General features: G+C 42.7%; 2 protein-coding genes across 2 annotated transcripts in view; one reads left to right on the top strand and one right to left on the bottom strand.

Moving 5' to 3' along the window:
• Positions 1–16,762, bottom strand: part of ANO10 (anoctamin 10) — a 270,273-nt gene extending 253,511 nt beyond the window's left edge. Inside the window, exon 1 of the mRNA XM_047875024.1 lies at positions 16,384–16,762. The gene's annotated coding sequence lies outside the window, so the exon portion shown is untranslated. The remainder of the gene's footprint in view (positions 1–16,383) is intronic.
• The window catches only part of ABHD5 (abhydrolase domain containing 5, lysophosphatidic acid acyltransferase), a 29,689-nt gene continuing 23,145 nt past the window's right edge, over positions 16,755–23,298 (top strand). The window contains exon 1 of the mRNA XM_047875029.1: positions 16,755–16,936. Within this exon, the coding sequence (XP_047730985.1) occupies positions 16,890–16,936 (47 nt within the window). The 5' untranslated portion in view covers positions 16,755–16,889. The remainder of the gene's footprint in view (positions 16,937–23,298) is intronic.

Genomic DNA, 23,298 nt, shown 5'->3' with positions numbered 1-23,298 from the left:
AACTAGAAATGTAATCATTTCGGGGTGATGAAAACTTTCTATAAGTAGGCAATGGTGATGGTTGTACAACTCCATGAATATACTAAAAACCAATGAATACTACACTTTAAACGGGAGAATTTTCTGGCTTGTGACTTATATCTCAACAAAACTACTTAAGAAGGATTAAATAGTTGGAAAAAATAGTTGGGTATTTATATAATGTAGAGTCAAATAAGGCCTTTCTAAGCATGTTACCAAGGTAAAAAGTATAACAAGAAAAGATTTATATACTTGATTATAAATTACTTTTATAATTTCTCTATAAAAATGCTATTAATAAACTTTGTTTCACCAGACACAGTATTAATAATATCCTTAATATATAGGGCACCTGGGTGGCTCAGTCAGTGAAGCATCTGACTCCTGATCATGATCATGGCCAGATCACAATCTCACAGTTCGTGGGTTTGAGCCCCACATCGGGCTCTGCGCTGACAATGCAGAGCTTGCTTGGGATTCTCTCCCTCTCTCTCTCGGCCCCTCCATTATTCTCTCTCTCTCTCTCTCTCTCTCTCAAAAAATAAATAAATAAACTTAAAAAAAGATTTAAAAAATAAAATTAAAAAAATTTTAAAATATATAAAAATGGTTAAAATCAGTAAGAAAATTATCAATACTTTAACAGAAATGTAGATAAAGAAAATGAGCAATTTACAAGATAAGAAATAGAACTGGCCAATAAACATAAAAATATTAATATTTACTGATAGTTCAAGAAATGCTGGTTAAAGCACAACAAAATGCCTCTCTCACCCAATGCATTGGTGAAGAGTTTTAAAAAGTATAATACCCATGGCTGGCGAATATGTGGCAAAATAGGATTCTCATACCCTTCTGGTGGGAGTGTAACTCGGAATAATGGGGTTGAAGGCAATGTGGCAATATAAATCAAATGCTTAGAAACGTTAATATTTTGAGCAATTCCCTTTCTAGAATTACATTCCAAGAAATAATGCAAGAGGTATTCAAAAGAATATGTACAGGGTTATGTGTCCTTGTGAATTTTTGTGAAAAACTAGAAACAATCCAAGTGCCTAACAATAAGAGATGAGACCTAGCCATTACAATTGTTTGGGGAGGATACTGGAGTGAACATTGGTACCCAGAATCTGTTCTCTCTTCATTCCTAGAATCCCATGAAGCCCCACTACTCAGGAAAAGCTGATCTACCAACCCCTCGGACAGAACTTGGCTGAATGCATGATACCTAGGTAATCATGACAATACAGGTCGGTGAGATGCAAAGAACAGTTTACCAGGGTCTTTGGTGCAGCTTCTAGAAGCATCAACTCTTTCCCCAGCCTTTCGCACGTTTGGATAGGAGCCCAGACCTTTGCAGTCATCTCCAACGTCTCTGAAGACGCAGCTGACACCAGGAAAGGGCAGAGAAGAGAGGATTACAGGGAAATGGAGCCGGAGCCACCAGATTTAGTCAGCCCTGAAGCCCCTCTTCTGGGCTTAAAGCTATGACTCTATAAATTTGATTATCGTTTGAGCTGGATTGAGAGGGTTTTTTGGAATTTGCCACCATAGGTCACACGTGTAGGTTTACTCTGCCTCTTATTCACACCCCAAAGCGGGGTACAAATAACAACTGGCTTTCACTTTATTCGTGTCTTTAGAATACTCAGTGTGGGTCTCCTTTCTCCACCCCTGAACAACATCTCAGGCAAGCACTATAGATTTTTGGATGGGGATAGAATTCATAGGGTGTGTGGGTTTACCGGGATGAATCTCTAACTGAAAGTTAACATTATCTACATCAGGAAATGTTGGGACGGAGGTCCCTTGGGTTGAGGTCTCCAACAAACTACCAGTGCTTCTCAGGAGAGAGCCGACAGTGTCGTGGCAGCCAGGACATCTGGCCAACGTCAGTCAAGTGAGAACCGGTTAACACAAATGCTGCCGGCCAGGTGAACCCTCTCTACCATTTTCCTTATATTCTTCTGTTCCCCTGCTCTGAGTATGGAAGAGCCAAAAGATGGAGAGGACAGATGACCATGCTCACCGAAATCCCGCTGCCACAACAGGCAGGGACTACTCAGAACGGGTGCCTGCCATAGCAACCAGTGCACAGGACTGATGGGAAAAAAACTGGCCTGGCCTCTGACTTCACTCCATGGGCGTAGCGCTTGGATTTTTCTTCCTGATGTCTACAAATTCACAGATGGCAGTTTGCTCTAAGCAAAACAATTCAGTGAATTACAGCCCGAGGCACCAGGGATGATGGATGTTACTGTGGCCACACTGACTTTTATATTTTTTTCAGATTAACTCCATGAGGCACAGTGATCATAGACTCTGTAATGCCTGTTTGAATTAGAAAAATCTTCCAACAATCATTTTCTTTTTACCAGTCAGTATACAGCGATCAGAGAGATGTTTTTTTGTTTTTTGTTTTTTTTAAATCTCATGCAACGATTCCGATAAAAGGGAAGGGCTTTCAGTCTCTACGGGTAACAGAGCCTAAAGGGCAAGGCCTTCCTTTCCATCTTTTTATCAGCGTTTTTGTAAACAAAACCTTAGATGGGAATATACTCATCCAAAAATAAATGAAACTTTCCATTCTGAGAATGATGAGGTGCAACTCACAGAAGCGTGACAACCGTGAGGATTCCTTCTCCTCCTGCTCTTCTCCAAGGAGTTCCACTGACTTTTTGCAACTTCGGTTTTTATTTTATTTTAATTATTTTTCTTTTTTAAAAATGGTTATTTTATTTTTGAGAGAGTGCGCGCGCGTGCGCGTCCAGGGGAGGGGCAGAGAGAGAGGGACAGAGGATCCTCAACCGGCTCTGCGGACTCGGCGTCGAGCCTTACGTGCGGCTCCATCTCAGAAACCGAAGGATCACAACCTGAGCCAAAGTCAGACGCTTAACTGACGGAGCCACCCAGGCGCCCGTATTTTAATTTAAAAAAAAAAAAATTTTTTTTTTCAACGTTTATTTATTTTTGGGACAGAGAGAGACAGAGCATGAACGGGGGAGGGGCAGAGAGAGAGGGAGACACAGAATCGGAAACAGACTCCAGGCTCTGAGCCATCAGCCCAGAGCCTGGCTGGAACTCACGGACCGCGAGATCGTGACCTGGCTGAAGTCGGACACTTAACCGACTGTGCCACCCAGGCGCCCCTAATTTTTAAAACTCAGGACAGAGATGCCCAGAAATAAAGTCTAGAAATAGAAGTAATCCCAACGATCCACAAGCCTGAAGACGGTGGGGGCCATAAAGCCATAAACTGTGCATTTCCCAAACTGTGTCCATAAAGCAGAGGACTCGATTGCCATTGGCCCATGTTGGATCCAAAATGGGACTTGTTTTGTAGGAGCATGCAGTAGGTTTTAGTGGTTTCGAGCTTCTCTGTATCCGTTTCTCTTTCTTATCCGCCCCTGCGTTACCTTCATTATGATTACCTTTCGGCCACTGCATAAGGTCTTGCGGGACTATCGCCGAAGTTCTCCTCCTTCCACTACCCCCTCTGCCCAGCTAAAGGGAAAGTAGCTGACCCAAGTCAAAGCAATTTCTTTGCTCCCTCCTTAAATCCGAACCTTGAGCTGAGGAATAAAGAAACTGAAAACTAGTTTCATTCCATCCGACTGGTAGGACTGGTCGATTCTGCTTGCTACGAGGTGGCTGCTGAGGATGTCTTTCCAGGCTCTGACCTCATTAGAGGCTGACCTCATTACCCAGTCTCCCTTGAACCCTATTGCCCTTGGGTTCCTTTAGGTCCATTTTTCTTCCTGCTTAAGATGGCTCAAGGGAGTTACTGTGATTGAAGCCAAAGAACCGAACTGATACAGAGAGTGTCAGTGCCTCACAAATCCCATCTTTGAAAGCAGCTATGTTTTTTATTTACTGTGTGGAAACGTTGAAAGCTTTCAACACATTACATAGCCCTTAGTTCTTTCCTGTAAGATGTGTATTCAATCTGAGTAGTCTGATGTTTCTTCCTAGGGTTATAAATAAGTATTTTGTATTTGTATTTTGAGTTTTCTTCCGTCTCCTTTGCCTACCACTCCCCTTTTCATCCAGGTAAAAGCATACAACTGTTGCTATTTAAATAGTCCTTGGAAATAATATGAAATAATTAACAATAGTACAACTTATTTTGGAAATATTAGTTTTAAAACTTCCCTTTTGAGAATTTGATCAAGGCTAATATATCTTAAATAAAGGTGTATTTTTAAAGCCCATGGGAAAGGATAGGTCATCAAGGCACACGAAGCTAATACACAAGCTAATAAACTATTCAAACAGCTCTAAGGTCACAAAGTCAGTCATCAAAGAAAGGGCAATAGCACAGATCAATACATTGTGATGTCTTTTGACAATGGACGTGAACATCTATAGGAAATTGCAATCACATGGATGAATGTTGTATGAAAGAAGCCAGATACCAAAGCTCACATTCTTTATGAAGCTGTTTATGCAAAGTTAAGACCAGGCAAAACGAAACTATGGTGTTAAAACTTAAGAGAGGAGTTAACTTTAGAGATTTGAGCAATGATTGAGTGACATACAAGGGAGGTTTTGGGAACATGGAAATGTTCCATTTCTTGACCCTTGTGATAATAACATGAATGTTCACTGTATAATAAAGCTTTGGGCTAGTTGTTTGTTTTGTGTACTTTTCTATATGTATATTTTGCTGGGAAAAGGGTTTTAAAATGAAAAGGCAATGTCCTTTTTGTTTTTTGTGGGTTTTTTTTTTTTTTGGGGGGGGTTTTAAAGAAAAATCTTGGCCTTCTAGCATGGTGATTCTTAGGGCAGTTTATTACAGAAAAGGCAAGACCCTTCTCTTTACTTACTTCTCTTCTGCCTCCCTTTTCATTTACCTTTCCTTCTATCAACACCTTCTAAACACATATTGCTTCTGCTCAAGAACAGAGTATGAGTCACTAGTAAAATCCATAGGATCTACTGTTGGACTATAGCTCCAACTCTGAGAATTCAATTTACTAGCTGAACGTTTATTATTTTGTTCAAATCGTTATAGGTAAAGTTGGGTAATGGTCTCTTTGTGAGCAACATAGGGAACTGATTGCTATGAGAAATTTTTACTTTTATATTTCCCAACTCAGGGATATTTAATTATACAAGTATAAAGAGATTCTAGTATGTGCTTTTAGTGTTATATATTTAACCATTTTTTTTGTTTTTCAATACATTTAAAAATTTATATCAATGTAATTTTAAGTCATTTATATTTTAAAGAAGCCATAATTTAAAACAACACTGTATTTCTTTCATAGACTCAATGTTCTTTAATTCAAATCCTGATATGTTATTCACAGTGCAAACACTGGTTTTGAATTAAACCTGTATTTTGAGCACTGACGAATAATTCAAAAGGAAATATTTAACATCTCTTTGTTTTCTTTCTTTCAAGAGAAAAAAAGTCTTACACTTGAGTAAAGGCTAAATTGCAGTGATAATTCAAACTATTAAAGGAAAAGTTTAAGAACTGAAGTTACATGGAGGCTGAAATATCTTATTTGGGGTTTAGGAGATCAAACTGGTAACTAAACCTGGCAATCAATATTCTGTAAGTTGTAAAAATGGCTAAACATTTATGCAAGATACCTAAATTCTCTTTTGCTTTGGAATTCAACTGAAATCCTGTATATTTTACCTAGAGTGATAATTGCTTTGTTTTCATTTTTTTTTTGACCAAATAAATTACCGTTATGCTGACAAGATAGGAGGAGAAAAAAAAAAGGAAGAGGTTATAGCTGCATATCTTTATATCTATTTATATATCCATCTGTCATGGATATTAGTCTGTTTATCTATCTATCTATCTATCTATCTATCATAATCAAAGCATATTTTTAGCTTATTTTTAAATGAAATTCTGGGGCCTAAATCTGGAGATTTAGATTGGGAGATTTGTAGTTAAGAGCCTAAACTTTGTAGCCTAAACTTTGGTGGTATTTTTCATAATGTTTCTATGACCGGACCAACTTGATTTCCAGGTTTCCAATTAGGGTGAAAAATAATCCATTTGATCCAGTCCTCAGAAGTGGAACTGGAGAAAAAGAGTGGATTCAGCATTCTTATAATTAAATGGCCCAAGTGAATAGCTGATTTACAAATTTGGTTGATAACTGAGGTCCCAGCTGTTCTAATTTACTGACTAGAGCATTACTTGGATGGGTTGACTGGCAATGGGAACAGAGCCCCTGCTGGTGACAGTTGCCTTATGGCTTTAAATTACACTTTTGGCTGGTAGCTCGGTGGGTATTACCCTACACTAAGAAGGCCAACAAAGCTAGTCTTGTCAATTTCATAACAGCTACATTACTCTTTTCAACTGGAAGCAAATCTACACCATTGCTAGAAACACAACCCCGAGATCGCCTTAGCTATGGGAGGAGGGGGCATATGGTGGGATAGCCATTTATCAACCCATCACCACCTCATGGGACAGTCACCACCAACATAGGGCATATGATACAAAGAGAGAAAAGTACTCTTGGCTCTTGCTACCGGTTCTCTGTAGAGTTGTGGTAGGTAACAGAACCTCTCTATTCCCTGATTTCCCATTTGTTTCATGGAAATAATATTAACTGTTAAGAATGATGGAAAGATCAATCGGCTTAATCAGGTAGCATTTTTAATTCCTTGCAGGTGGTACTTACACCTGAGCTGTAACTCCGTCAACAAGCAGGGTTTATTTGGTCCTCACAGTATATAGATTACAGCATAGTTCTAAGTACTTCTGGGAATTATAAAGGAAGTGGAGAACATATCTCTATTCTCCAGGAACTATTATACTTCAGGTGAGATAGGATCACCCCCAGTGAAAACTGGCAAGCACATTAACAGAAATATAGCCAACTGCAGCTGCTGACAAGTACCCTGATGTTCCTGCAATGGTCTGTGACCAGATCTCTATGTGGAGAACTGGACGCTCTGCTGGATGCCAGGAAGGAAAACAAGGCTTATAGGATGGGTTCGCTAAAAGGGTATAATCGTTTTGGTAGATCATTTCAGCATAATCACATGCTACACTGTAATTTTTGTTTGAAAGGTTTTATTGCACAGAAAAACTGTTTATGATAAAAATGATAGACTCAATCTGGTAAAAGTACATGTGTTGATTATGATTAAAATGATCACTTTTAATATACAACTTCCCCCCCCACAAGACTTGCACATATGCACGTAAACGATGGTTTAAATGTTAGTTTTGGGAGACAGGCGAGTTAATGCAAAAGTAGCAGATAGCAATATACATACTGGATATGCTACTGAACTTGAAAGATATTTCATAATAATCCATTTCCCCTGCGGCAAGTGAAGAAATTAGTTGACCCTTGAACAAGTGGGGGTTAGGGGTACTGACCCCCTGCACAGTTAAAATTCATGTACAACTTTTGGCTCCCCCCCAAATTCAACTACAAATAACCTATTGTTGGTCAGAAGCCTTACTGATAATATAAACAGTTATATACATAACACGTATTTTGTACGTCACACGGATTATATACTTTGTTCCTAGAAAAAGTAAGCTAGAGAAAAGAAAATGTTAAGAAAATCATAAGGAAAACGTGGTTATAGCACTCTACTGTATTTATTGAAAAAAATCTGCATATAAGTGGGCCCACTCAGTTCAAGCCTATATTGTTTAAGGGTCAAAGGTACATTAAATCCGAGGCTATACTTAGAGGGGAGGATAGCTAAGCAATACCTTCAAATCTCAAAGGAGAAGAGTTATGCAAAGAAATGCCCTAAATTTGGCTATTAAGTGTATATGCATCGGCACAGCTAAAAAAAAGTCTTCATAAATTGATCTGTAGTATCTTGATATTAAAACAAAATAAAAATCCAGAGCCGGTTATATTATCTAACTGAAATTCTTAAAGCTCAAATATCTGTCACGGAGCTATAGGTGTTTTTTCTGTTGCATGCCTACCTGGATTGCCTATTCCATTACTCTTTCCTAGAGTGTCCCTTTTTCTCCTGCAAAATTTCCTCAATCATCTGGATTGTGCTTACGTGGGGGTGTTCACTTTGTGGTAATTATTATGACTTGTGCTGTATACCTCAACTTAAAAGAAAACAAGCCTTATTTGAGACTCACTTCCATGAATCATTACTATACTTGCTTGATTTAATAATCAGATCTCTACCTTTTAAGTGTCTAAATATGCTTATGTATACCTTGACCATTACACAAAGTTGTTATAATTTTGTCATCTGTTTCTTGTGTAGTTTTAGTTTACTTGGGTTTATTCACTTTCTTGGGAACCCTCAATTTCTTCACCTGCCACTTCCTTTGTAACTCGCCTATGTTACGGTATAGTAGGCAATGGAGTGTTGATAAACCGGATCTTAAACAAACAAACAAACAAACAAACAAAAAACCAAAAAGCCCTGATTTCAAATGATTGCCAATTTCTGTGGCATAAATAGTCCCCAATTTCAAAGTTCCAAGGTTTCACATCCAGCTCAAAAATTCCTGAATATTTAACAATAGACTCACCAACTGATAAGAGCAGGCTGGCTCCAGCCATGTACGTAAGCAATAAGGTTACTGCTGGTTTTGCAATGACTTAGAACAGCCTTTCCACTAACTGCTCATTCACTCATACCACCACAAAATTCTTCCAGCTGTGGGCATAGACAATCAACGTATTTCAGTGTAGAATCAATGATGGGTAAAAACTGTTCCCTCTGTGCATCCCCGCAGAGCTGAAGCTAAATAAGCCAATTTGCTGAATTACTTAGAACCAAGTATTTATTGCATCACAAACAGATATTTTCCACTTGTCAGAAAATGTAACAGAGCCAAGATACCAGTTGCTGTTTGCTTTCTGCCACAAGTGCCGACTAAATGGAATGGATATTCAATAAGCTGTATTAAACTGAAGGATGCATTTGCAAAATGGTGAGGAGGGTGAATAAAGAGGCAACATTAATGTCAGAGGCAATTCCGGGTATGAACACTTCTTGCTACTGCATAAGCCTGCCCCTGCTACACATGCTCGGGGGCATAAATAAAGACTACGTAGAAGGGTTTTGCTCTCAGAAGTGCAAACACAGAAAGGCAACTGACATTTTCAACGTCAACATTTTGGAGGGCATTCTCCTGATTTATGAGGATGCTTAATATTTCAGCATGCGCCGATAAGAAAAAAACAACCAGAAGGAAAATAAGGGTTAAAAGATCTGAAATATGGTAGGAAAAAATGTTTTAAGAAACACTGATTCTACTGAAAATAAAAACCTAGGTTTCTTCTATTATAATCAAGTGACACGGAAGGTGGAGGAAAGAAACACCGTTCAACTTCGCTCCCCAAATCACATGACTTCAAATTTCCTGGGGCCAGGGGAAGCCACGACTGGAAATTGAATGCTAGCCCCTGTGGCGTTTTCCTTTCCCCTCTTTTCCCTGTCTCCACCTTCACTGGCACTGGAATCTGAAACTGGACAATCATGCCCAATGACTTCTTTTCTCTGAGTCTGGGCTTTCTAAGGAGTCATAAAAATATGAGAAGGACATCAGAATCGGAGGCGGTACTAGTTTGGGGATTATGTTCCGGCTCATAACTCTCTGACTTTCGATCAAATGTTGATGGGGAGATTTGGCCCTGCTGCACTTCTGGATACTGCCCTACACATCTCCTTCCTAGTGCTGCAACCACTATGAACCATGGTGACAGAGGAGACAGCATCTTGCAGGTCTCACTCTATCTCACTCGTGATCTTTCTCTCTCTTATACACGCATGCATGTGCTGATCTCACCTCGCACATCTGTCCTCTCCCTGCCTTTCAGATTCCTTTCCTCATTTGTAGTGCTGCATGCTGAGAGTAGATTTCCTAAGGAAAGTTTTCCCACCGTGACTTGGCTTCTATAATCATAGTGTAAAACCCACCAAGTTATAACCTTTTCACTTGTCAACACCTAAGCCAAATGCCACGCTTATCATTAAATACAAACGAAAACAAGTGTCACAATTTGGCTTCTGCAGGAAGCAGTCTCTGAGACAGGGTTTAATGTTCCAGGAGTGCCCTGGTGATCAACATCCATGGAAAGGAGGAGGTCAGTGAGACTGGGAAGAAGTCGAGCTATGATGCAGGCTTGACCAGAGCCACAAAGAGTTCTGGAGTTTAACAGGCTCAGCTGAATCATCCCATTTGGGGTAGAAATGGTTGGTCCTTTGTAGTCCTACCTCCAGCCATCATTAGATGGGACTTTTACTTGGAGTGGCATGACCTTGGTGAGGTGGCTCTTTGTAGGTAAATTGTTCCCTGAAAGGACTGAAAGCTGTGCCACTGAAACTCACAGCAGCTGGGATAAGAAGCCCTTCCTTGAAAGGGGGTTTAAGCACCACACCTTCATATCCACCCCTGCAAGTCTCCTTACCCTGAAAAATGTCTACCATTGTTCACCCATCATATGCCCTTCGTAAGAGCACAAGAGACTACTGAGCAGTATGTCAAAAACTATCTGTGGTACCATCTGTCCCGGAGCCATTAGATAGCCATCAGCAATAAACAAACAGCACCCCTGACCCAAACCTCTTTCCTTAAACAAATATTAACTCAAAATGAATCATGGACTTAATGTAACATGAAAACCATGAAACTTTTAGAAAAGGACAAAGGAGAAAATCTTGGGGAGCTCAGGTTAGGCAAAGAGTTCTTAGACAACATCAAAGCATAAGCCCTCAAAACAATCAATACATTGGATTTCATTAGATTAAAATCTCTGTTCTGAAAAAGCCCATGTGAGGAGGATGAGAAGACAAACTGCATACGAGAGAAAATATTTGCAGACCATATATCTGACAAAGGACCAGCATCTAGAGAACATAAGAAGTTCTTAAAACTCAACAGTTAGAAAATGGGCAAGACACATGAACAGACATTTCATTGAAAAGGATACATGGATGGCAGATAAGCATGGGAAAAGTTGCTCAGCATCACTAGTCATCAGGGAAATGCAAATTAAAACCACAATGGGACATCACTATACACCTATCAGAATGGCTAAAATAAAAACAGAGATACCACCAAATGCTGGTGAGGGTGTGCAGAAACTAGATCAATTACGTTTTGCTGGTGGGAACAAAAAATGGTACAGACACTCTGGAAGAGTCTGGCAGCTTCTTAAAAAACTAAACATGCAACTGTGACTTGGCAATTGCATTGTCATTTATCCCAGAAAAATGAAAACTTCAGTTCACACAAAAACCTGTGCATGAATTTTTATGGTAGACTTATTTGTAAGGTCCAAACTGGAAATAACCCAGATGTCCTTCAATAGGTGAATGGTTAAACAAGCGGTGGTATATCCAACCATGGAATAGTATTCAGCTATAAAAAGGAGCAAGCTACTAACACATTTGACAACTTCAATAAATCTCCAGGGAGTTATGCCGAGAGAAACAAGTCAATCTCAAAAGGCTACCTATTGTATGATTCCATTTACAGAAGTTTCTTGAAGGGACAAAACCATAGAGGCAAGTTAGTCGTTAACCAGAGGTTAAGGATGGAGGGGTGTGGTGTGTGTGCAGGAGGCAAGTGGGTGTGGCTACAAAACGGCAACACAAGGGACCCTTGTGATGATGGAAATGTCCTATGTCTTATTTAGGTCAGTGTTAATATCCTGGTTGTGACGTTGAACTACAGTTTTGCATCATGTTACCGCAAGGGAAAACTGTTCGTAAAGGATGCATGGGATCGCGCCATATTCTTTCCACTGCATGTAAACCTGCAATTACCTCAAAACAAAAAGTGAAAAAAACGGTGAAAAAAGTCTGGAGCTCAATAAATCAACTACTTAATTTCCTCCATGAAATAGCAGCGTCACACATTGGTGAGGTAAAGCGTTATCCCTATGGGATGAAGAGGTGATTCAATTGCCTATTGCTATATAACAAACGACCTCAAAATATAGTGGCTTGAAACAACCATTATTTTGTTTTTACCGTTCTCTGTCAGGAACTTAAGCTCGTCTGGGCAGATATTTTAATCCACGTGTTGTCGGTTGGTGTCATTCACTTGGGGGCATTCAGTAGCAGAGGCTGGGCCAGAAATCTTAAGAAGTCTGGTGCCGCATGGTCAGCAGAGTTTCCTCACAGCGTGGTGGTCACGGGGTAGTCGGACTTTCGAGAGGAATTAACACGAATTGGTAAACACTGAAGCCACAGATCTCTTAAGTCCCAGACTTGGAAATTACAGCATCATTTCTGAAACATTTTATTGGTCCCAACAAATCTCAGCTCAGACCCAAGGGGAGAGAAAATAGCCTCCAACTTTCAGTGTGAGAAGGAGTAAAGAATTTATGACCATCTTACCCCACCCTTGGAGGAGATTGCTTAATTCTTCAAAAAAAAAAAATGTTTCTATGTAGGAAGTTTTTAAGAATTATATATCCACATTAAAAATTTTTTTTTAACGTTTATTCATTTTTGAGAGACAGAGGCAGAGTATGAGCGGGGAAGGGGCAGAGAGAGAGGGAGACACAGAATCTGAAGCAGGCTCCAGCCTCTCAGCTGCCAGCACAAAGTGCAACGTGGGGCTCAAACTCATGAACTGTGAGATCATGACCTGAGCCGAAGTCGGACGCTCAACTGACTGAGCCACCCAGGCATCCCTATTCACGTTTTTAAAAATAAATATTGAGTTGTTCAAGTTTCTTTTTTTCTTAAAGGGTTTTGACACCATTATTTTAATTTAATTTAATTTAATTTAATTTAATTTAATTTAATTTAAATTTCTTATTTTATCCTGTCAGTTTTTGGTAAGTTATGTTCTCTAACTTAAGATAAAATCTTGTCTATTTTATCTAAGTTGTCAAATTCATTGGCATAAAGCTGTTTGTAATACTGCCTCATTATCATCCTAATGTTGGTAGGATCTGTAGTCACATCCTCTTTCCCAAATCTGTAGCCTTCATTTCTATTTTTGTTTTTTTTTTCTTGATTAGTTAGCTAGGAGTTTACCAATTTTATTAATCTCAAAGAACCAACTTTTGGCTCATATTTCACGGATTTTGCTTTTTTTACGTATCGGTATGTTCTGGAGAGCTTTCCAAATTAGTGAATACAGATTTACCTCATTTTTGTTAATTGCTGTCAAGGCATTTCATATTATGGGGGTATCAGAATTTATTTAATCATGGGCATTCTTATTTTGTTTTCTTTTTCTTCTCTTTCTTTTCTTCTTCTTCTCCTTCTTCTTACTATTAAAATACTGAAACATCCTTTTATGTATCTCTATCTGCACATGAGAGGGGCTGGGCTTCCAGAAATTAAATTGCTTGGTCAGAAGGTTTATTAATTTTACATTTTTTAAACAGGTCACTTCCAAACTGTTTTCCAAATGGCTGTATCAATTGGCACTCCCATGGACTGGGTGGAAGTATTCCCCATCGACCCACTTTCTTGCCAATATTTAGTACCATGAACCTTTTTACTTATGTCATCATGGTTTGAATTTCCATTCTCTTGATCCCAGATGAGTATAGGCATCTTGTGTCTGTTCATGACTTGAGAATTTTTTGAGAAGGATTTTAAAAATCTATTTTATATTTTTTTATTATTTAATTTTTCTTTATATATTGAAGACATTAAACCCAGGTCTGTTTCAACTTTTTGCATTGCGTTTCATTGTGTGTCTTTTTTTTTTTTCCACACAGAAACTTTAAATTTTGACGTGGTTATATTACTTGCTCTTTTCCTTTATGGCCTGGCATTTGTATCTTGCTAAAGAAGGCCTTTTATCTGCTTTTGAAGAGTTCAACTGACATTCATTGGCTACTCAGAGTCTCTTGTCTCTGGAGGGCAATTCTACCCCTGAGTTCTAGAATCCCTCCCTTAGGTGACCATGGCCCACTTCCGCCACCCCACCATGGTAGAGCTCTTGATCCCTCGTCCTTCATACCAAATTTTGACATCTGTAACATCTTGCTCCCTCATCCATCCCCTCCCTCTATACACACCTTGAAAACAACTTGGGACCATAGGACACCAGAAGGAATATAGAAAATCATCCAGTTTCAAACACTCATTTTCATAGATAAGGAGTATACAATCTAGACCTTGCTGTCCAACATGGTAGCCATTGGCTACATGTGGGTTTTTAACTTTAAGTTAATTAAAGTAAAAAACTCAGTCACACAAACCAAATTTTAAATGCTCGATAGCTACACGTGCCTCATGGCTACTTTACTGGACAGTAGGATTTAGACTGTTTCCATCACTGCAGAAAGTTCTAGTGGCTGCTCTAGAGCTTTGTTAAAGGGACGTGTGCTGACCCATATAGCAAGACCAGAGGCATCACTGGGAGCTGATTAGAAATACAGAATCGCGGGGTGCCTGGGTGGCTCAGTCGGTTAAGCTTCTGACTTCAGCTCAGGTGATGATCTCACAGCTTGTGAGTTCAAGCCCTGCATCAGGCTCTGTGCTTACAGCTCAGAGCCTCCAGCCTGCTTCAGATTCTGTGTCTCCCTCTCTCTCTGTTCCTCCCCCACTTGCGCTCTCTCTCTCAAAAATGAATAAACATTAAAAAAAAAAAAACCAGAGAATCTCACTTAATAATCAGGCCACATACCAGACCTACAGAATTGGAATCTGCAATTAAAAAATATCCCCCAGGGATGCCTGGGTGGCTCAGTTGGTTAAGCATCTGATTTCGGCTCAGGTCATGATCTCGCGGTCCGTGAGTTCGAGCCCCACGTCGGGCTCAGAGCCTGGAGCCTGTAGCCTGTTTCGGATTCTGTGTCTGTTTCTCTGACCCTCCCCTGTTCATGCTCTGTCTCTCTCTGTCTCAAAAATAAATAAACATTAAAAAAAAAAAATATCCCCCAGGAAGTTTGCATGCAGGTTAGAGTCTAAGAAGCCCTAATCATGTGATTTTTTTCCCCTAAGGTCAAACAGCTGATGTCCAGGCCCTTCCCTTGACCCAGGCACCATTTCCCTTACTATCCTATGTCCTTCTTATTATCTCCCTACCATACTCACTTTCTCACTTTGTTTAATTACAGCACTTTATAAACATTTATAAGTCAGCAAGGCCATTGGGGCCCTCGGAAAACCCTCCATGCCTCAGCCTCATTCTGGTTTGCTAGTGCCTGCTTGGCAGACTTTGGAGAAAGATCCAGGTTCCTGTGATAGCATTTTCCCTAAAGAAAAAAAAAAAAAATCCCTGCTAGGGGGTGGGGTGGGCTAGAAATTAAAGCCCACCTTGGAACCAGTGGGGCACCAGTCATCAACCTGTATGGTACATTTAGTCGTGGTGATATAACGGCTGCATTTAGTTTTTCAGATGCCACAGCTGGGGAATAGCATTCAGAACAGGCCACGTACTTGCCTTAAAAATGTCACACCTGACTATCTGATTGGACAAAGCAGGGGCTGGTGATCTAACATAAACATGCTTGCTCAAGGTTAAGTGGATAGTGGGTCACCAAAAGGAAGTGGATTTGGAAATAGGGCACCAGGTTGTCCTGGAACGTTGGGAGATCTGCTCTCAGACATTTTCAATACATTGTTTCTCAGCTCCTAAAACAGAGCGGACACACAGCAGGCACACAGTAGATAAGGATGGATGAAAAATTCTCCTCTACCTACAGGTCTTCCAACTGGACTAAGAATTAAATTTACATGAGACAGATTGGCAGGAGAAAAAAAATCCAACATTTTATTACAGAGGCCAAATCATGAAATTGAGGCCTAAAGAAATGACCAAAGCAGGAAGGTTTTATACTTTCCAGACGGAGACAATAGATCTGTGAAGAATTGACAGGATATAGAAAACCTAACTTTGGAAGCTTCAATTAGTAAGGAATTCTAAACAGAATGTGGGCTGGGGTAGTAAATTAGTAAAAAGTAGCAAGGGTTGTTTATAAAGCCTTCTTGGCTCTACATTTCTGGTGATAAGGATGGCTCCTTATCTCCTGATACAAAGAGGGTACCTTTCACGTGGCGATTGATTTCCTGTTTTCAGGGGACAGAGGAGGGTCTGAGTGTCCTTCCTACACAGGTGGTCTCTTAAGTAACGTATAAGAGAAACGTATTTATAACGTGAAATAATCAATACGCCAAAGTAGCACATTTGGGGCAGCCTGCCCTCGGCCCCTGCAATACGGAGAGGTGTAATCACAATCCCAGACAGTATCTGATGGCTACAGGCTTGAAAACAGCTCAAGCATGTTTACATCTACGTTAGTGATTCCCCCTTAAGAGCTCTACTGACTCTACACCCCTCCAGTGTGTCCAGAGCGCGGGGCTAAGCGGAGTTGCTGGTTCTGGCAGCGCCTAGACCGGTCCCTGCACGGCAGTGATTCCCGACGCAGGGTCCCGAGTCACGCTTTCCCCTTACCTACCCACCTGGAGGGAAGGGCCGGCGGAAGGCCAGAGTCCCCTCCATTTCTGCAGTTCCATGCGCCTTTGCAGCATCTATCGGATACTATCTTGGCTCTTCCAGGGAAGGTGACGCGCCTCAGTCCCAAGGCACTGACAGAATGCTTGCCCAGTGCCCAGCACGGACAGTTAATACCAGCGTTTGATGCATTCACAAAGTCATTACTGAAAGCGGTTACTACCAAACGCCGCCAGGCGAGCCTCACCAGCGCTTCTGTTGACAGCCCCGCCCAGCGCCCATCCCGGGTCACACCGGACCGGGGGACGCATGCGCAGCTGCTGGGTGTAGGCGGGGAGGGCCGGGCGCGCGCTCGCGCGCGGCCGCGCCGCCGCGTCGTGTGAGCGGGAGGGCGACGCATGCGCGGGCGGCGGTGGCCTTAAGGGCGGCGGCAGCGCCGGGTGTCTCAGTCGGCCAGTCAGCCGGCTGGGAGGCGCGGTCCGGCGCTCGCGCGGCGACGACGACGACGACGGCTATGGCGGCGGAGGAGGAGGAGGTGGACTCGGCGGACACCTGCGAGAGGTGAGTGCGGCGGGGACTTCGTGGAGTTCGGGAACGCGCCCCCCACGAGGGCCGGGACCGGGCCGGGCGGCATCGCAGAGGACTCGCACCCCGCCTGGTCTCTCCGTCGTCCGGCCCGGCGTGAGACCGCGCTGCGCCCCGAGGAGACGCCCCGGCCTAGCTGTGCCCCTGGAGGGCGCCCATCGGCGCCGACCCGGCTGCGCCGGAGGCCGCTGGACCCCCCGCACCGAGAGGCCGCCGCGATGCGGCGTAAGCGTCCCTGCGGGGCTGGCGGCGGGGTGGCCCGGCACCCACACAACCGGGCCCGTGGGCCTGGGTGTCTCCTCTGACCCCGCCTGCCCGAGGGCGGCCGGCGGGCGGTGACCCGCCGTCCCCGCACCTGCCTCGCGCCGCGGGAAACGACTGTGGCTCTCCGCTCGCTTGGGACTGCCGTTCCGCCTGGAGGTGCGGTCGGGACTGAGCCTCCGGAGCCGGGAGGAAGGGGCGGTGCTTCCCTGGGGCCGTCGGAGGAGCACCCACGGTTTCCCGAGGAGCTGCGGGAGGTGGCGGGGGTCGGGGGGCCGAGGGGAGGAGCCCAGCGAGGGAGAGCGGCTTGGGGGCGTGGCTACATGGCTGGGTTTCCGGAAGCGTTTAATTCGCCGATACTTAGGAGAAAGTTAACAGGTAGCGAGGTCAAAATTAACAGCCTTTCTTTTTTTTTTTTTTTAAGTTTACTTATTTTTGAGACAGAGAGAGACAGAGCATGAACGGGGGAGGGTCAGAGAGAGAGAGGGAGACACAGAATCCGAAACAGGCCCCAGGCTCCGAGCTGTCAGCACGGAGCCCGGCGCGGGGCTCGAACTCGCAAAACCACAAGATCGTGACCTGAGCCGAAGTCGGAGGCTCAACCGACTGAGCCACCCGGGCGCCCCCAGAATTAACAACCTTTCAAGCAGGGGCCTTTGCTTCTGAATGTCTTGGCCTTGCCGGAGGCGTGCGTGCGCGCGTCCGAGGACGTGCGTCTGTAGAAAACTTCGTGGAAGTGGAGGGAGGGCAGATGTCCAGCGTGAAACACGATCAGTGAGCATACTAAGTTTTCCACCTGTAACGAAGTTCATGCCCTTGACGGCAATTAATTCGCGGAAAAATTAAATTACGAATATTACTGCCGTCTAAATTTCAAGGGTAGTACTTTCTTTTGGAAAATAAACTTTTGTGCTTACCTATATATATATATATATACATATACATATATATACATATATATATACGTATATATGTATATATATTTTAAGTTTACTTACTTATTTTGAGAGAATGAGAGAGAGCGCAGGGGAGGGGCAAAGGCGGGGGGTGGAGAGAGAGAACCCCAGGCCGGCTCTGGCTGTCAGCACAGAGCTGGACACAGGGCTGGAGCCCACGAACCCTGAGATCCCGACCTGAGCCAGGAGTCCGAGGCTTAACCAACTGAGCCCCCCAGCGGCCCCATCCCTATATATATTTACTATTTTGATAGCAGTTCTGCTTCAGATGTCTAGACAAAGTTGCATGCGACACGTAACCTAAAAGAAGATCACGTGGAGTACCGTGAAGACAGGTGTATTTGGAAAGATGCGGGTGGGGGGCAGTTTTGAATATTAGAAACTGGGTTCTTCCCGCGAAGTTTGTTTACAGTATCAGTGGGCCCCTTGTTTTGGTTTGTTGATGAACTTCCTGTTGAGGTAAGATGCCGAATGCCCTCACGTGGACACAAGTAGGAGCCTGATTGGTAGCTTGATCCCCTCTAGTTTGTTGCAACATTTCTTGCTCCTTCTGAAACTGTGTTTAGGTGGACTTTCTGGTCTCCGTGTTGTGGTGGGGCCTGAGACTCTAGGACAGGACTGTGAAGGGAATTGGCGGCTGGGGCAATGTCCGCAGATCAGTGGGCACAGACTCTGAAGAAACGTAGGGAGCTGACCAGCCGCAGTCCCACACAGAGGCGGGCCTCCTGGGTACTCCTGGCGCTGTACTTGAGCAGGGTCCAGTGTCCAGACTAGGGTGGCCTTCTGAACTTTGCCAAGCAGGCGATCAACCACCTGCTCCTGCTAGGCGTTGCCTGAACGTGCTCGTATTCAAGCTAAGGTAAACCCTGTGTGCGTAGTATTACTGTTCGTTTTTCATTTGGAACTGCACCTGAGAGGGGGACCGGCACCCCATTAGCAAGCGGCAGAGCTGGGTTGGAGCCCAGGTGTCTTGACTTAGTTTAAACCACGTCTCTGCTGCCTCTCAGTGGCACTGGGACTCAGGCAGGAGCTTGGTTCTTGTTTATTTTGCTCCACTGACACTTTGTTATTTAATCCTTGCATTGACGCCTCAACTGTCCCAAGAGCCAGTGTTGGTTGCCGGGAAAACACAAATCTTGGATCAAGTTTTCTAAGGCATTTCAGGTTTAGAAGGAGAATGGACATTAACAAAGGAAACAATCATAAAATGGTTTAGGAAGGCTTTCTTGGCGCTTACGATTCTTGGTTTTTTTCTGCGACTTACATAGGTAGCCATGCCTGGACACCCTTTGGCTTTCAACATCTAACCCCTTTCCTTGCAATGTAGTTGAGAAAGCTAAACGTAACAGGGGCGGGGTGGACTTCTGCGAATTGCTGCACGGGTCTCGCACAGAATGATTATGTGTCAGCGAAGTTGAGTTGAGGGGAAAACCGCCCCGGAGTGGCTCGGCTGCAGGGTGGACAGAACAGGTGGTTTGCAGTGCTGTGTTGGAGCCGCCCTGTGCCGGCAGCTCTTGGCAGCTTGGAATCAGCCATGGTGGCAGTATTCACACCACGGAAACCATCACAGGCTGTAAACACAGGATTGTTTTTTCTCCCTGTCTCCTCCAGTGGGTTTACCAGCCTCCTGTTGGATTTACATCAGAATTTGACTGTAGTTCTTTGCCGTGCAGATAGGATGGTGGATTTCTCTATCTTTTAAAACGGTGCTAAGATCAGTGACTTCTCTCCGTTGCCATCTCCCTTTCCCAAATCCTTGCCACCCAGCTTCTTAAAAATCATAACATTTCTGCATGACACATCCCAGTGGGTTTTTATTTTTCTGGGTACTTAATCTTTCTGGGGTCTTGAGTTTTCAGTGTTTGAAATTCTTACCAGACCTTGTAGCTCTTAAGACATTTTGCTTTGTGCCTTACCTCAGACCAGTAGTCACTTTTATTAGGTTCTTTTCTTTTCCCCGTTCTTTATTTAAAAAGAAATTTTTATTGTTTGTTTATTTTTGAGAGATACAGAGGCGGAGCCTGAGGGGGGGAGGGGCGGAGAGAAAGGGAGACACGGAATCTGAGCTGTCAGCACAGAGCCCGACGTGGGGCTCGAACTCACAAACCACGAGATCGTGACCCGAGCCGAAGTCGGGTGTTCAGCGAACTGAGTCAGCCAGGTGCTCCTTTCCCGTTCTTTAAATGTCTTAATTCTCCAAGACCGTCCTTCATCTTTCATCTTTTGTCTTGTAGTTCCACTCATCCTTGACGTGTCTCTTTTGTGGAGAGAACCGAGATGTCAGCCTCATGCTGGTGCCCTCTTCCGTGTTCTAGTGGTGTTTCTAACTGTGTGCCAGATGCTTGCAGCTCATTCCTTGAGCGTAACGCGTCCAGACTAGGATCTCATTTTCACCTTTCTTCCCCTGAACTAAACAACGCCGAAAGTCCGGCTCTTCTCCTTGACTTCCTTACTTTCCTTAGGGCGCTTCCGTGCTCCTGGTCATCCGGATTCAGAGCTGTGGCCTGGTCTTTGACTGCCCCCTTCCATCCATCTTCTTTGCCCTGAATACCAGATCTGCCAAGCCCAGCTGATTCCAAGTACATCCGCTTTCCGTTTCCGGTGTCACTGGGGAACCACCTGGCCCAGATCCTTCTTACTCCCTTTCCCGGATCATAGCAGGCTTTAGCAACGCGTTTTGTTCCTATGCTTTCAACATAGCTTATTTCATTAGTTACTTTTATCTCTCCAGCAGACACCGTCTTGTTTGCAGTGTAGCCACACACAGTGGCTTTATTACAACTACTCAGCCTGACTTCAAGCCCTTTGCACACAGTATGGCTCTTTCTTATCTGTCTTTGGAGTCTTATTTCCTCCTGTTGCGCTGAGCTCTCGTCTTTCGTTGTTTCCTAAACCTGTTCCTTACCTCTGTTTCCTCCCTTGGCTTGGTTCACACTGTTGTCTGTGACCCAAAACAGATTGTAGTCTCCCTTCCCTAAAGGTCTGTGGTGTTTTCCTTGTTGGTGCTTCTACCCTGTTTTCTAGTATAGTTATTTGTATATTTGTTTTGTCAGCTCATTGAGGACAAACCTTTGTCACACTCAGATGTCTGGTAGAGCCTGATGGGGTTTTGTAAATAGTAAGCTTCAATTAATGTTTATTGAATTAAACACTTCAATATTATGAACTTATGCCGACACAAACATTAAGAAAAAAACCCTAGTAATTGATTTTATATTTTGCAGCTTTGTAACTTGATGTTTTTACATCCTAAGATATTCAAAGAACATCAAAAGATACATTCATTAGAATTCAAAGTTTGAATTTGACTAGGATAACAATAAGGTCCTGAACTTGAGTTATATTGAGGAGGTTGGGAATATGGTTCTATTTCTTGACCTTGGATGAACCAACTCATACTTCATTGTTTTGCCTGTTCTCCAAAATGCCAGTCACAGACCACCAAATGGAGATTTTAGCGCTGTGACAAAGAATTTAACAAAAGATTGTAAAGTCCCAGGATGGTCCACTTAATAAAAACAACACTGGATAGTACGTTTGAGAATTACAGATGACTCTGAATGGAGTCACCTGTAATTCCCCACCCCTGATTGTGAATCATAAAGAATTGTGTGGAAAGATGATTTTATTAAAGTTATTATTGGGGCGCCTGGGTGGCTCAGTCGGCTGAGCAGCTGACTTGGGCTCAGGCCATGATCCTGCAGTTCACGAGTTTCAGCCCTGAGTCAGGCTCTTTGCTGACAGCTCAGAGCCTGGAGCCTGCTTCAGATTCTGTGTCTCCCTCTCTCTCTGCCCCTCCCCCACTGGCACTCTATCTCTCAAAAATAAATAAACACTAAAAAAAATTGTCTAAATTATTATTCAGTTTGGTCTAGGATTTTTAGTTTATTTATCTAGTAGATAAACTTATTTTAAAGCTTTTTAAAAAAATTTTAAATGTTTTTTATTTATTTTTGAGAGAGAGAGACAGAACATGAGTGAGGGAGGGGCAGAGAGAGGGAGATGTAGACTCTGAAGCAGGCTCCAGGCTCTGAGCCCTCAGCCTGGAGCCCAGCACGGGGCTCCAGTTTGTGAACTCCAAGATCATGACTTGAGCTGAAGCCAGTCACTCAGCCAACTGAGCCACCCAGGTGTCTCTAGATAAACTTATTTTAGAACTAATATGAAATGTCCCTTAGATTTGTTAAGCAGCGTAAATCTAAAAGTACACCTGTAGTTCTATTTAAGTATGTTTGGTGCTGTGTCTGACTCCAGAATGGTGTTTACTGTGTGAAAAAAGGTAGGAGACAATTGGGGGAAAGTATCACCAGCACCTGACTATGTCTAAAATACTGATTGTCCAGCTCTAGGTCGGTCTTTAAAAGTTAGATGTTAAAAATATAGGGGGTAAAAAGTTAAAGAATGTGAATTAATATATTAAAATATGTCAGAGGGGCTTGGATGGTCATTGATCTAATGGTTAGTGATAATTTGAATCATCTAAGTATTGTTTATTTAAAATGAAAGGGCATGTTAGTCGCCTAAGTTACGGTTATATGAGACCTAATTCTTTTTGTTTCCTCTTTTCCAAGAATAGGATTTAGGAAACCATTACCCAGGAAAGAAGGCCTTTATTTGCAGAAGGGTCGTAATGTCCGACTTGAAAGTTTTTAATCATTCACTGGGTGAGGAATTATTTTAGAGGCATATATATATTCACACCTCAAATTTGGATATTTGCAAAAGAAGCAAAACCTCATAGTTTCTCTAAATGAGGTACAACACTGTGCTTTAGAGAGTAGGATAGAGAGCGGTAATAAACAGCTTTCCTCTCTGGACAGCACCAGTATAGAGATGGAAAGTCATATTAACCAAAATTGTAATATAATGAAATCCTCTTTACTTATAACCTAATTAGAACTGTTATTTAAGTGGCCAACAGTGTGTGGAAATTGGCCAGCCTTCTGTATGTTTTCTTCAGAAAACGTTGAAACCTGTTTCACAATATTTATAGATTGTGCAATTCAGGTTTGGTAATACTATAGATAGATGTCTTAGAGAACAAAACAGGGATTACCAGGAAACTTAAATGTTGATGGCAATAGGGTATAAATACTTTGTTAATGATATTTGAAAAATTAG

The sequence above is a fragment of the Prionailurus viverrinus genome, chromosome C2, assembly GCF_022837055.1.
Source record: "Prionailurus viverrinus isolate Anna chromosome C2, UM_Priviv_1.0, whole genome shotgun sequence".
NCBI lineage: Eukaryota > Metazoa > Chordata > Mammalia > Carnivora > Felidae > Prionailurus > Prionailurus viverrinus.
The sequence above is the reverse complement of the archived record's forward strand: the minus strand, read 5'-3'. Positions and strand labels throughout refer to the sequence as shown.